The following is a 15,011-nucleotide window of genomic DNA, read 5'->3' on the forward strand; positions in this document are numbered from 1 at the left end:
TTATTCCCAACTTTCTGTGTCGCTATACAGTAAACGTCTGCTTGACGTGACAGTGTGTGTTTTTATGTGACGTGTTTACCGTCTGACTGACACGCGTCGTTGCTTTCTACAGGGTGATGTTGGTTTGTCGGGTCCACCTGGGACACTCGGTCCTCCAGTAAGTAAGGTTTAATTATTATTTTTTTCCCCCCCCTGATTAATTCACCTTCTCACACTGGCTTCTTCCTGATCAATCACCGGTGTTGTTTAAGTCTGCTGCTGGCAACAATTCAACGGTGAAGAACAGAAATCCCCCTCCAAAAACACGATACTACTGCAATTAAGGTCTCGGATAAACACCTGCGGTCTGCGAAGTGGATTTTCGGTGCAGCTATGGTGTAGCCTGTTAGCAATATTATAAATGGGAGGTCGAGCGGGCGGGATATGAGACCCATCGTGAAGTCTTCAAACCCTTTCTCCTCTCGTCCTGTGTCTGTGATTGACAGGGGAAGCCCGGACCTCGTGGCGAACCAGGGATCCCAGGGGAGCCGGTGAGCCGCAGCCTCTAAGTCTCTTTGAGCTGTCAATCCACGCGTCATTCCTTTGTCAGTGCCGACTGACACATTGGCTGTCTCTGTTCTCTGACAGGGTGAGCGGGGGCCGCTTGGAGAGACAGGATTCCCAGGACCCGAGGGACCACAAGGTGTTCCTGTAAGTATGCTACATGAATTCTGTTGCTCTAGATGTTGCCTAAGCATCTCCCTGTAATGTATAGCTTGGAAATACATATGGTTTATACATAGCTGTTGTACCGTTAAATGTTAAAAAAAAAGAAAATGATTCAATGACAATGCCTATGAAATACCTATTTTAGTACTATCACCATGATTACTTTCTTCTATGTGATTACCATCAGAGGTAGTTTTTGTAATTTTCCCGTGTAAGCACACAATGGAACATTGTTCGCACAGCAATCAGGATCATTATGCCTTGGTTGAGATATCTCATTAACTGTGGAGATTACTAGGAGTGCAACAGTGCTGATCCAATCGAAGGTGGGAGCTGATTCAAAATGTCTTTGTTTGTGTTGCGCTCCTTGAGCAGGGGAGACATGGAAAGGATGGAACTCCGGGAGACAAGGTGAGTTGTGCGCACACATCGCAAATCCCCTTATAGAGAGTGCTTCACATCGCCATAAGTTACAAAGAAAGATGGCACAGCAGATTTTTATCCCCCTTTCCCCATCCTACAGCCTCACGAGTGCATTAAATCTATTTGCATATTTGAGATATCCGCGATAAAAACTAAATGGAATCCTGCAGATTTAAGGCATTGCTGGTTTTTATTCCTTGTTTTGCCCTAATTGTACAGTGAATGCTTTGATGCGACGATAAAATGTTTGTAACAGAGGGCTCCAGACACTGCCTGAGTGAAACAATTGCTGCAGCATGGCTGCATGTGACTTATTCAATTTATTATTCATGTTTACTGCATAAGATTGCGTTCACAGCATGGAGAACAGGTCTGCTTTAAATAGCCATTTCCAACAAATTACACAAGCTAATATCCCAACTTGATTGACTATAAGTCTAATGTTTTGCTTCCTGATTCACAAGATTTTCTTCACCTCCCACTTTAATGACAGACCCCAGTGTTTATTATTCTTATTAGTTAATATTCCTTCATCAAAATCTCAGCACTGCACATAGGGCTTCTTACAGTGTTTTTCTCATGTCCTTTGGTGCTTTTTAGTGGGGCAACAGTGCCATCTAGCAGGTGGATTTGCTCCTCTCCTCCACCCAGACTCATTGCACACACTGCTTGAGGTTTATTGTAATGCTCAAGGAAGCACATTTCAGTGGGTGAGATGATAGATTTAAGCCCCCCATCAGGCAACGGGGAATACAGAGTACTGCAGATTAAAGCAAGCAGGGGAGAACGGCATCACAAAGAGATGCCCGCTTTAAAACCACATCATGCCAGATTGTCTTTTGCATGGCTCCTGTAATCCAACAGGAAATTGATACAAAGATGTTCCCAGAGGAATAGCTGTGAGCCCGGTAAAGGGAAGCAAGGAGGAGTGACAGGGAGAGATTGGAAGACAGAAGATGCTGTGACATAAACCCAGTGACAGGTATTTTCTCCACCAGCTTCACTGTACAGTTGAGACAGCTGATGGGGAAGCAGGCTTTTTTTTTTGTTTGTTTTTTCAAATAAACCAGGAGGGATACAGAGGAGCCATGACATTGCAGAAGGTGAAACACTATACAGGGAGATATTATACAAGCAGTACACCTGAGCTGAGTAAGAAACAATCAATGCACAGTCATCTGAAAAAGTAGATTTCTCAAAGTCAGGTAATTCAAATAAAGCTTGCTCATAGCTCAGAAAACAACAAAAAAAACAACCTGCAAATACTAGAGTTAATATCAATATTGCGGTTTGAAATATTAACTTGTCTACATTTTAGAATAATAGAGTTTTGTGTGTGCCTCTGCATGTTACTGAATATCAATATTCTGTGAGCAGTGGGTAAAAAGCTTCAGGGTCAGCATTATTTCTTTTTCCAATTATTCTTTTGACCTTTTTTCTATGACAAAAAAACATTTATTTGTCTGTTTTTTTGTAAGGGAGCCACAGGTAAACCAGGGGACAGAGGACCCAAAGGAGAACGTGTAAGTAGCATCATTCCTATTTTGCTCAAAAGAAGCTGTTTTGTGCACAAAAGAGGTTTTGATGAATACTAATGAAAGTGTTTGCTTCAGCCCCAGTTTGACTAATCCACGCGAGCACATAAGCACCAGATAAAGGCATTTAACGCTCAGTGCAGTTTCCTATTGTATAAGCAAGGCAAAATTATAGGGCTCTGTCACACTTTCACAGTATCTATTGCACATACTGGTAATAGAGGACACAAAATGAGGCATTTAGCTTTATATACGGCCACAGAAACCCAGAACCTCTGCATGGGCACTTTAATAGGAATAGGTCACTTGTGTGCTGCATGGTAAGTGAGCGTAGCATATGTGTCGGGAGGATTTGTACTGACGGCTTTGCAGCTTTTGACAAGAAATCAAATGTTTTCCATCACATGGAGCTGAAACATGTCTGGGCTTCTTTAATACAGGGTGATTCTGGGATTCCTGGAGGAAGAGGCGTTCAAGGCGAGAGAGGTCGCTCAGGAGATCCTGGCCTGAGTGGACCGATGGGACCGCCAGGCCAAAAAGGTGATACAGGCTCTCCAGGACAGGTGGAGAGTGTAAGCCTCTTGGTAAGTTGTAAAATTTGCAGATGCCTATGAGCAAAAAAATAAATAAATAAATCAATAAATAATCCTCCCAAACGGTTAATGACTAAGTCAGCCTACTTTCTACCTGAGCTTGTGCATCTAGTTCAGCTTTTGTTCCCTTTGTGGAAACATCAAACAAGGCTGTGGATGGGAGGTTGCTACTCTCCTTCCACTCAACGCTTCCCACTCCCGATCATCTAGGCACCACGCGAGGTCAGAACGATGGAGACGGCGAGAAAAAGACAGTGATATGTGGGCGTGCCTGCAGATCTGCAGAGCAGCGAGAACACCTCCATGTGCCACAGACATTTCACAAATACTGCGCACGGTCTCACAGGCGGTTACATAACGTTCACAGCCAAGATGAAAAACTCTTCTGAATACAGCAATTGAAGGTCCAAGGCTACCATTGTGTGCTATATCTAACGGTGCTGCTGAGAGTGCCAGAGTATATATTATTACATATCTATATATCTATGTACATATATATATATATATATATATATATATACATATATATATGTATATATATATGTACATATATGTATATGTATATATATATGAGCTGCTCTACAGGTCCAGACATAAAGTAACACCAAAAAATAGGTTTATATCCTAATATTTAATTCAGTATGTCCCCAATGAATGCATTTTATACCTGTTTTATTGCTGAGCAAAGTAGAATCTCATTGAATAATGTACTTTAGCAGTATTAGCTCAGTTTCTTCAACCTGTAAGGAAGACATTTTGGAGCTGAGACACTTAAATGTCATACTTTAATAACCATCATCTCTATTGAACCTCCCCTGCTGATAATTCACCAATATTGAATTTTTTTTTTCAGTGTTGTCTCCTCTTCATAGCATTATGTTTCTTTATATTTCTGTTGAAAAATACCCCCAGAGAAATTTGTATTAATCTTTTCGCACATACAGGGAGACCCAAGTTTCATAGAGGAACTCAAGGTGATTATCCAAAATGAAGTACTAAGGGTCCTTGGAGGTACGTTTTTCTTCATCTTTATTCATTGTTGTGTTATGTGTCATGAATTCTACGTGTGAAGGATGTTTGTTTTTTGGTTTTTTTACTCTTACAGAGAAGCTATCAGGCGCTGCCATGCTGCAAAAGACACCTGCAGGCATCTTAGCTCCGCAGGTTCAAGGGCCTCCAGGACCTCCTGGCAAAGCCGGACCACCGGGGGAGCCTGGATCTCCTGGTCCTCAAGGTAGGAACTCGAGCTGGCAGTTGAAACTGTTACACAGCCTCACCTTAAAACAACCACCTCAGTTCAAAAATGGCATTGTGAATGCTTTACACTGGTGTTGAAACTTGATTAACCATTAGTTTAATGTAGCCAAAGCATATGTGTATGACTCCTCGGTACTTTAAAGGGGATATATGTAAAAAAAAAATACAGCGGTGAGCTTTAATGTTTCATATGGTCACTGTATTCCCAATTCAATAGAGCATGGTTGCCAAAGTTTATGAAACAGTCAAGGAACTGCTGTCTGTTTTACTGTTTTATAAACACTGAACCTATTTGGGGCCACACGGTTGGTGTAGTGGTTAGCACTCTTACCTTTGCAGCAACAAGACCCGGGTTTGAGACCCAGTCAGAACAAGGACCTGATGGAGTTTGCATGTTCTCCCCGTGTGTGGGGGGTTTTCTCCAGGTTCTCCGATCTCATCCCACAATCCAAATACATGCAGATTTGGGAATTAGACACTCTAAATTAACCATAGTTTTGAGTATATGTGGCCCTGTGATGGACTGGCGATCTGTCCAGGGTGTAGCCCGCCTTTTCGCTCTATGTCCCCCCCCCCGTGACCCTCATGTGGAGGATAAAGTGGTAGACGATGAGTGAGTGAACCTATTTGGCTAATTCCCATGTGTAAGCAACAGGCGGAGATTGAAAGCGAATGAGGGAAAGAGGAAAAAGGGAGAGCGTGAAGCTTCCTTTTGCTTCCCTGTTGAGGAGAAAACGATCCACACAGACGTGTCTTCAACGGACCTCTCTGTTTTTTTATCCATCTATACTTTGAATGTATTTCCAATGCAGACCCTGGTTTTTCTTGCAGTAGCGAGGTCATTCGTGTTTGGTTGACGTTCAACATTTCTGACCCATCACTGCAGTTCACTGCGCACATATCATAACTCTGCTGGCAACCAGGGTGTTGAAGTGCTACGAGCTGCGTGATTAGGTAGTTGGTGCCGGATGGTGCAACGGACCAAAACATGAAGAGTTTGCAGCCAGCAAATGAAAATTTGAATTAGGAATAATCTGGCTGCACCATAGTTATCAGGAAAGCAAACATGTTTATCCTTAATCTCGGGTGACATATCATGGTCATTTTATGACTTAGTATATTACATCTCTTACATATAGCCCCTTTAAATGTTGCCGATAGTCCAACTAGCATATGCTGTATCACATATGTAACCTACTACTTTTAAAGGAGCCAGCATGTACTACTGTAAACCCAATGCTGCAGGTTGACACAAACTCAGTATAGGATGTTTTTTCTACAACTGGCAAGGTTTGGGTGAGGGCACCAATGTCGGCTAACGCTTGCATTTTGCAGGGATTCATGGGTATTTTTCTCTTGCTTACACCCATATATCAACACAGACTGAGGGGCGGGAAGCAGAGGAAAGGCCTGGAGTGTGGTGCACAGCGGCTCTCTGGGAAATATGAAGACAAGCGAAGAATTGGCTGTGAATAAGAGAAAGTATTATCAGTGTGGACAGGAAAAGAGCCCCAGTATTGATACCTCACTCCAGGAGAGAAAGCCTGTAAAATACAAACGGAGTGTAGTCAGTAAAGAGGGGTGAACACTCTGACTGCTCATACAACACTAATGGTTTGCTGGTCAGGCTTTATACCTCAGAATTGCCTGTCGATTTGTAACGTGTCTGCAGCAGAACTACGGTGCCTTCACCTTAAAGAGAAGGAGTGTGTTTCGGGTTTTGGTGCAGATCCAAGCACCACTGCATCGTCCTTTCTCAAGAGCTTTGTATCTACCTCACATTACTCAAGACCGTTTACACTTTAACCCGGCGCTATAATCTAAAGTGCCACTCTCATTTATGAATAATGTAGTTAAAGTAGGCAACTCCTCGGCTATAAATATTTGTGCTGTGTTAATTCCATTTGCATTACACATGTCTCGGATTTTGTTTTTGCTTGTTTGACTTTTTTTATGCTTCAAATGAGTGTTTTATAGGTGATTCTTAATGCAGCCTTGCAATAAATATTTATTGAAAGTAAAGCGAAAAGTTATTTCCCCTTGATAAATCAAGAAATTTAGCAACTTCTTAATTTTTTTTTCTTTTTTTCTTCTGTGTTGACTTGTTTCTCCTCTAAGATGGGGGAGAGAGTTTGGGGGTAATATTTCCTCATTATTTCTCGTCATCCTCCACTAGAGACTGTGCTCCTCTGGAATATCCAATTTGACTTGTTCACCAATATGCCAAAATGAATTGTTTATGGAGAAAAATAACCCCTCTGTTGGATTTAAACTGTTTTCTTTTTTTTTTTAACCTTATGCTTTCACACGGGCGAAAGTCTTAACGTGTTAGTGAGTACTGAAAAAAGGACGCATGCTTTTGTAATGGAGTGCTCGTTTGTGATTCTCTTCCTCTTTTACATTAGACGATGGAAATATATACACTGTTGTAAGTCATTGTATGCGTTCAACGTTTTGTTTTTATTTGTCGTGTGAAATGTGTATATTTATTAACACAGACTGGGAGTGACAGTGTCTTTCTTTACATCAGCCGTGTTTCAGAGCGGCTCCTCTTTGTGCTGTACGATATTGGACATATGAGTAAATATTCCACAGTAATTAAGTCTTTGATGGCGCAGCTGAGCAAATGTGTTCGCTTTTCTTCTTCTCTTTTGTAACGCATATCATGAATAAATAGTTGTTGCTGTTAATACGTTGTGCACAACAGGTGTGTGACTGCAATCCTGTCATTCAGACTTCTCTGGCAATTGTATTGGTTTCATTATCCAGCTTTGTTCATTAATGTTCAACCAAGTACAGAGACATGGAGAGTATGCTATTTTTTTCCATTTATCAGCGTGCACCAGTTTGGTGTTATTTCTTTGGTTGTTTTTTTTTTGTTATTTTTATTTCTTTCTTAAGGTACAGTGCTCTTTTCTCCATGGTATATCTCCAGGGGTCTGGGAGAGTTGAAAGAAGTCTCATTATTGTGGCGATGTGTGCTTACTAGCCCCGCTCTCTTTGAGACTCCGTTTTTGTGCGTTTTTAAGCTTTTTTTTCTTCTTCTCAGATTTTCTCTGACGTGTAGGCATTCAAGCATTTCCCCTTTGGGCCCAGGCTGTGTAAAATTTGATACTCATTTCAGTGTTTCTGACGCAGTCCTTACAACCGCTGGCCCTGAGACTCTATTACTTAAAGTGCCTCATGGGGGAATATTTTTTCAGCCCCGCACATTTTTACTTGGTTTGCTGCTGTTTTGAATGGTAAAGACTTTCAGGCTTTGCACGGAGTGAGGCGTCTTTGAGTTGTATGTTTGTCTGCATATTGTTGTGAAGGAGGGTACACGCTTCGATTCTTCTATACATAATCTATATCCAGTGTAGACCTTTTTTGACCGACTGAGCATGTGCTTGTGTTTTTTTCATCTTAGACGTAATTTAGGAGAGTAACAAGGTTTTTATGCTCCAGCTTGTACCTCGTTCTCTCGTGTTCCTCTCTAGAGAATTACGCTTCTTTTGAACGTGTGTCGTCGTCGAGTGCCAGAGACTTGTTGTTGTGAATAGCGATGATTGTTTACTGCATCTGTTGCATCCATTTTGTTTTCTGTAAAAATGACGCCACCTTTGATTACACATATCTTGTCACTCTGAATGCCTTCAGTGACCCGCATATCTGACCTATTTCGGGGAATCTTCAAAGACTTGCTTCTGACCCTTTTGCCGACAGAAAGCTGTTGTGTGCCCACAACGCCGCTGCCTTGCCCTTCAAACACTAATGCACACATGGCTTGTTTGATGATTTTTATTTTGACAGGATGCCGGTGTATATCTTTTTACTATTCAACCCAGAGTAACCTATTTCCACTCCCGCTTCTCCTAAAATAAGTGCAGACTTGATGCATGACACTGTCACAATGTCAATATCCACATCTTCAAGAGCACTGTCTGTAATGTTGGAGTGCCCACGTTTGCAAAAGTCTATCTTTATCTCGTCGGTTGTTGGATTTTGTGGTGTACTAATCGCACTAACCATACCATGTACTCGGCAAACATGACCCCTCACAGTTATTATACTACATGTACTACAGCGTTTGTATTCAGTCACACTGTTGTGTCTGCCCTCAGGATACAGAGGTCAGAAAGGAGAACGAGGCCAGTTTGGGCTCGGGCTGCCAGGTGATCCAGGACCCATGGGGCCGCCAGGTAAGAACACAACACTGGAATGTGTTAGATAGAACACAACACCACAAGTGTGTAGCACTTGACTGTGTGAGAAATATTGAGCAAATAATGTTGGTGTTTTAAAAACTGAAGACACCACATACAACTAGAGGCGTTGTGTCGCGTTGTGCTAATATAGCATAATATTATCTAGACGTTGTTAGCATTATATGCTATATTATTAGCATTATAGATGTGAGAGTTTATGGTGCTGTTGGTAGAAGGTGCAGTAGAATGTAAACACTTCACAATCTGAATACTAAATCCAATAATGCTCTGTGGAAAATAGTGAACATAAGCACCAAAATCATAGGTGTCCAGCAGTAGCTTTCCATCCTGTCTGTCGACACACAGGAGTTAAACGCTCACATTCCGCCCCGGTTAAGACCAACAAAAACAAAAACTCCTTCATCCCCCACAGCCATTACGCTTCTCAATGCAGGGAAAAGGAGGTATTGACTTAAATAATACATATGTTATGTACATTTTTAGTTGTTGTTGTACTTCATTGTGGACACAGGCGGCGTTGTCCGTGTAATGTGGTTATTTGCTGCCATGTCAATGTATTACGTGTGTGTTTAGGTTTTATTGCTGCTTTCAAGTTTCTGCCTGTCATCGAAGCGGTGCTCTTCGGCCTGTTTTGTTATTTGTTTGTGCGTGTGTGTTTTCCATGGCTCTGGTCTTGCTGTCCTTTCATGTCTCGCACTGTGCCGCTATGCAAATTGCCCCGCTTAGGGACAAATAAAGTTGAATTTGAATTTAAACATTATGTACAGTGTGAAGTCAGTGTCAGAGTTTGGCACTGTTCAGTTCTGACATGGCTTTAGGATAGAAGCTGTTTTTCAGTGCGATGTAAAAGACTTATTTTCCCACTGAAAGGAGAAAAGTTCTGTGCGTGTCCGCGACATTGTTGTATTTAACTGCGCTTTTACTACGTCTCAAACCTGAAATTCTATTTCAGACTTCATTTGGCGTCTCAGCGTGTTGGAGATTAACACAGCTCCGAGCTTGTGCAAACTTTTCTAAAACTGCAGGAGAAAATGCTGCCGTGTCAGAGCACTTAGTGTATGTCACTTCTAAGTAAAAGTCCATCATTGCACTTTCTCCAACAACAGCTGCAGTGCATCAAGTTTTGTTTGCTGGTAATGTTGTTATTCTGCCTCTGGTGGGTCTTTTGTGACAGAAACAATCTGACACTACATGTATCTATGCTGTGTCTTTCATCTGAAAAAGCGGTTTTATTTTAAATTGACCATGAGTGTAAGAGTGGAGGGTTGTGGCCCTGTGATGGACTGGTGACCTGTCCAGGGCGCATCCCGCCTATCGGGACCAGCGACCCCCCGCGAGCCTCATGTGGAGGATAAAGTGGTAGAAGATGGATTAAAGAATAAGAATATAAACGTATAAAATGTTAAGAATATAAACATTTAGAAAGTGTCCCATAGTGGCATGAAGTGTTATTTACACAAGGACGAGATGGAATCTACCTGAAAAAGACTGCTATGAATGTGTCAAGCTACTGTTCTAGCTCTTGCACTTAGATTATTCCCAAACAAATTTGCCGTCACTAGCTCGTGACAGGGAAGGACAGCTTGTACCCTGTCACATCCATATATAGAGGACCATCCTGCCGTACCACCAACAGGTTCACTGGAGACTGCGATATATGGGCGTCTCACAGGAGGCTCATTTTTATCAGTTTTTATCATCAGAAAGTAAAAGCTCTCTTGGCAGGCTACAGCTTCAGTGTTATTGGTTCACATGAGGACATGATAGCACAGGAGAGCAGGCGGGGAGCATCTCGGTGAAATTAAACGAATCATTTAATGTTATTTTCCTGAGAGTGATCACAATCTATTGTTGTCTTCATCACTGTATGTGACGTGATGGCGCTGCTGTTAAGTCATGCACACCTGCAGTGCATTACTTACCTTGTACAATAATAGCTAATTAGTAAGGAAGGTGGGGGGGGGGCTCAGAGATTTGATTGTTGTGCACCTGTCCACACGTTGCCTTACTATAAACAACCAATTTGCGCGTGAGCAGTTACACAGGTGATGAATGTGTTTACCGAGCGAGGCGAAAGAACAAGGCAGCACCTGCGATTTGTTCGCAGTTATTAGCAGTTCAAGTACAACACTTGACTTCGCTGTGTTGTAGGTGAAACTAGTAAATGGTGAGGATTGAAATCCCTCCCCCTCACTTTCCCCGCCTTTGAGATCAAGTCAAAATGTCTGTTCTCTGTCCATCAGTGTCATGGCAGTGAAATTAAAGAATTCAAGTGTGAATAAGAAAAACACTAAAAAATATGACTATGAATATTTTCACTATATGAAAACTCATATAGTATTAATTATGCCCTAATCTTAATATATAACACCACTGCTGTAATTTCCAGTTTGCTTTGAATCACACATACGTTGAAAGATGATATAAACGATAATGATCATTCAATCATTACAGATCTATTTGTTGATTAAAAAAAAAACTGTTGTAATTATAAAAAAAATGCATCACTTATGTGTTATTATCCCAAGGTTACATCTTGACACCACACAGTAATTTAAAGATATTCTCAATAAAGTGGAACAAAATGCAGGAAAAAAAGATGCAGAAATCTTTAATTCATTTTAAAACATGTTGATTCATTTATGTCAGTTAGTTATATCATTGTATTACTGTTTATTTTAGTCAATGAATGTACCAGTAGCTGGTAGTGGATTAAACTGTATATGAATATGCTTTATATTGGTCTGTGTTGCCATTCAGATTTGAACTACTCATAACTCCACATTTAACAAGCTTTTATAAAATTGCAGAGTCAGTCTGTATGGACAGTGAATGAGGCAACATGTGGAGTTTTATCACTTTTGGAAAACAACGATTAAAAATGTCATTCAGCAGAAATAATAATGTTTTTAATTCTCTATCAAGGGCCTCCTGGAGCCCCCTTCCAGGGCCGTCCTGGCCCTCAGGGGCCCCCTGGACCTCCTGGGACGTGCAACCCCAGCGATTGTCTCCTGCCGTCCTTGTGAATCCAGCAGCAGAGAGGTTTGAGCTTGTTGGACGACGGACTTTTAGAGCCGGAGTCGCGTGGCCTCGCTACATCCGACAGCTTCCTCGGCTCGGCTTTATCACGCAGACTCACTACTGACCTCTTTTGTTCACCTTACTATGACATTTGGATGCGGGCGGGGTTGTTTTCCTTTGGAATGCAGTGGCAAACCTTTTGAGTTTTATCCTTTCTTTTTGCTGTACTTTTAAGTTATTTCTTACATCCACTACTGTAATGTAATGCATTCCTCATCAACTCTCATTCTTTCTTTCAAAACCATGAAATGACTTTGGTTTTTTTTCTTAATTATTTGTTTGCCTCCCTAATGGGCGTGCCTATGCACTCTTCTGTGCTCTGTGATTCAGAGAAGCCTGCATGTGTGCGTGCGCGGGCTTCTACCTTTGTGAGGGTCACTTTGATCCTTAGACCTCAGTCTAGACTCGGGTCTAAACTGGGCTTTTTGAGGGCTAAGACTTTAGTTTTTGGGGTTAGGGTTTGGGGGTAAAAGGGCTATAGAGAATGTATCACTTCAGTCAGTGTCCCCACAAAGATAGAAGTACACACACACGTGTGTTGGTGTGGGAGAGAAATCTGAATGAATGTATGTGTGAGAAAATTCCCAATTTTTTTGAAACTCTTTATGCAACCAAAGTGCAGCAGATGTGTCTAATATGGAGAATTCTTTATTCTGAGCGTGTTCTTAAGAATGTATTTGACAGATGGCAGCGATAATTGTAGTAATCGCAACACGGATATCCAGTAATGTAATTACTGGGAGGTGCGCGGCTACGTTTTTGAATCAGAGATGTTCTGTTCGCCGACGTAATCGCTCATCTGCAAGAATGTTACGCCGGTTTTATGCACTCATTAGCGAGGTTTGTCGTGGCATTTTTAATCCCAAAAAACGAACATAGCTTTTGTCTGACGGTCACAGACCCCAAGGGCAAATTTGTCAAAATGTTGAAAAGTGAAACGAGATGTGAACGAGTTGTCACCTTCACTGTTGGTTTACCCTGTAAATAGGATAAATGACCCTCGCCCTCTTTTTTTCCCTTGTCTAACGGGGGCTGATGACGGGACCGTGCAAAGATAATTAAAAAGATAGTACATAAGCATCATTAATGTGTCAGCGTAACAGCGCGTTAAAGTTTCTCACGTTCGTCATCAATCACACGTCGCGGTCCGTGCCGTTTTCTCGTGACGAGGAGGATTATTCATGTGAATTGTTTACAAGGTGTTGTGTATGATGATTCCTCTGGTTTTATTTGTATATTTTTGATTATTTGCAGCCGCACAAAGGAAATCGGACGCCTACACTGCAACTTCAGACTCCTCCTCCTCCTCCTCCTCCTCCTTCTTCTTGTTGTGAGTCGTCACACTCACAAACATACTTGAACTTTTCGTGAGTTGTTTTTAGCAGTATCATGGTCAGAGGTCGTGGTTCATCACTCACTCACTGACCAGTACTGTGTCACTATGTATCACTGGGTTTTTTCTTGATGGGTGGCGGTATATCGTAATACTGGAGTTCTGATGTATTTATTTGCTGTAATATGTTTGAATTTTATTTAAATGTTCTTAAATGTTGTCAGAAAGGTTTGAGTTAGCTTTCCCCAAACGAAAAAAAAACGAAAAAAGAAATTCCAATTCACCACAGAGTCATTTATTTATAGATTAAAGATTCAGTCATGGATCTGTTTAAAGATTTTGAAGAATTTGATTGTATAAAATCCTCTTTATTAACGTATAAACAACGTGAAACAATTAAATACGTTCTGTACATGGGCGTTCACTTTGAGTGCTGTTTAAATGAAAGTTTGACTCAAAGACTTTACATTTACTTTTAAGTGCCCTGCTGTGATTAATGTTTGAAAAGTTCTGTGGGTGTATCTGACACTTCACGATGTTAAGAACTTGGCACTTTCTTTATTTCATCTTTTTAAGATCTGTTTGACACCCCTTTTTCTTTCGCGTCTCACATCACAGAAAGTCGTCACCCTTCTCTTGTGTAAATTATAACGCATCGTATTCTGCAGCTGCAGAGCGTTTTTCTTTTTCTTTCTTTTTTTTTAAATACTTCCCTCTGCATGGCAGCTTAGATTCATCTGTTAAATTTGATCTGTGTGAGTGGGTATGATTTTAGATGGGGAACTAAAAACCTGTGTATGCCAACAACCTCATTCGTGAGTTCAAAGCGCCCCCTGCTGGATATGCATTCATGTTGTCGTCACTTGTAATGTGCATGAAAAACAATCCTTCTCTGGGTTATAGGCTTCATGAAATCCTTCCTTTCTATTGACTACTGCTTTCTGATCACACTGATTTTCATATTTGGCGTAATGGCTTCCCTCTTGGAGACAGCAGCATAGACCTTGAATTAATTCAAATGAAACAGTAACGGCAAACTCATTTGTGGACTTTCTGCTGCACTGATCAGAGAAAAAGCTCCCTGCCTATATTGAATCTTGCCGGAATTGGAATTAATATGCACCAGTTTGTGACTGATTTAGCGTCACAGTTTGATAACTAAGGAAAACAGAAAATGGTAGCTGATGTCAGAGCTCATTTGGTTGCCGGCCGTTTAAGTCCATGTTATTATAAGTGGAAAATGTCAAATCTAAAAAAGTGATTTTTAGTGAAACGTGTAACATCTCATGATATTCACAAAATAGATGCAAAAACCTCAGCTTAAATGCCAACATCAGTGTGACGTCGTCGTTGTTGTTGTTGTTGTTGTTGTTGTTGTTGTTGTTACAGTGGCATAACCTGATCCATTGCCACATGCAGTCTAATCTTGTAGATATGCTTTCAATGAGGGAGAAAAGGGATAAGCCTCTCCGCATGGCCCCGTGGATTAAAAAATGTCTGCCTGCTGCTCTTATTGTCATTCATATTTGCTGCGTGGCCTCTGCGTGTCTTTAAAAACTCTTTTGTCTCGCTGGATATATCTACCTCACTCTTGGTTAACCACGTCTACATCATTAGTTATTTTTATTAAAAACTAAATATCAACACTAACCGTTGCCTTTCACTGAAGGAATAATAAAAGGAGCCAGTGTCAGTCGGCTTTAGGTGAGTGTTGATAAAGAGCAGAGGCAGTAATTTAGCGTGTATGTGGTTACCAAGTATCAGAGGTTACACCTTACACCGGTTTCTTTCTTTTTCAACATCTTTTATCGACACTGATTAATGGCACTTACACTTGTGGAATAAATGTTATTCAGTGATTTCTTTTCTTGTA

At 41.1% G+C, this 15,011-nt stretch overlaps 1 protein-coding gene across 1 annotated transcript in view; it reads left to right on the forward strand.

The window, feature by feature from the left end:
• The window catches only part of LOC122781686 (collagen alpha-1(XIX) chain), an 85,933-nt gene extending 72,225 nt beyond the window's left edge, over window positions 1-13,708 (forward strand). Inside the window, exons 44-54 of the mRNA XM_044045632.1 lie at window positions 113-157; window positions 486-530; window positions 628-690; window positions 1,084-1,119; window positions 2,610-2,654; window positions 3,107-3,250; window positions 4,204-4,270; window positions 4,365-4,493; window positions 8,620-8,697; window positions 11,650-11,766; window positions 13,060-13,708. Coding sequence (XP_043901567.1) covers window positions 113-157; window positions 486-530; window positions 628-690; window positions 1,084-1,119; window positions 2,610-2,654; window positions 3,107-3,250; window positions 4,204-4,270; window positions 4,365-4,493; window positions 8,620-8,697; window positions 11,650-11,750 — 753 coding nt within the window. The 3' untranslated portion in view covers window positions 11,751-11,766; window positions 13,060-13,708. The remainder of the gene's footprint in view (window positions 1-112; window positions 158-485; window positions 531-627; window positions 691-1,083; window positions 1,120-2,609; window positions 2,655-3,106; window positions 3,251-4,203; window positions 4,271-4,364; window positions 4,494-8,619; window positions 8,698-11,649; window positions 11,767-13,059) is intronic.
• The last annotated feature ends 1,303 nt before the right edge of the window (window positions 13,709-15,011 follow it).

The sequence above is a fragment of the Solea senegalensis genome, linkage group LG15 (genome assembly GCF_019176455.1).
Source record: "Solea senegalensis isolate Sse05_10M linkage group LG15, IFAPA_SoseM_1, whole genome shotgun sequence".
Taxonomy (NCBI): domain Eukaryota; kingdom Metazoa; phylum Chordata; class Actinopteri; order Pleuronectiformes; family Soleidae; genus Solea; species Solea senegalensis.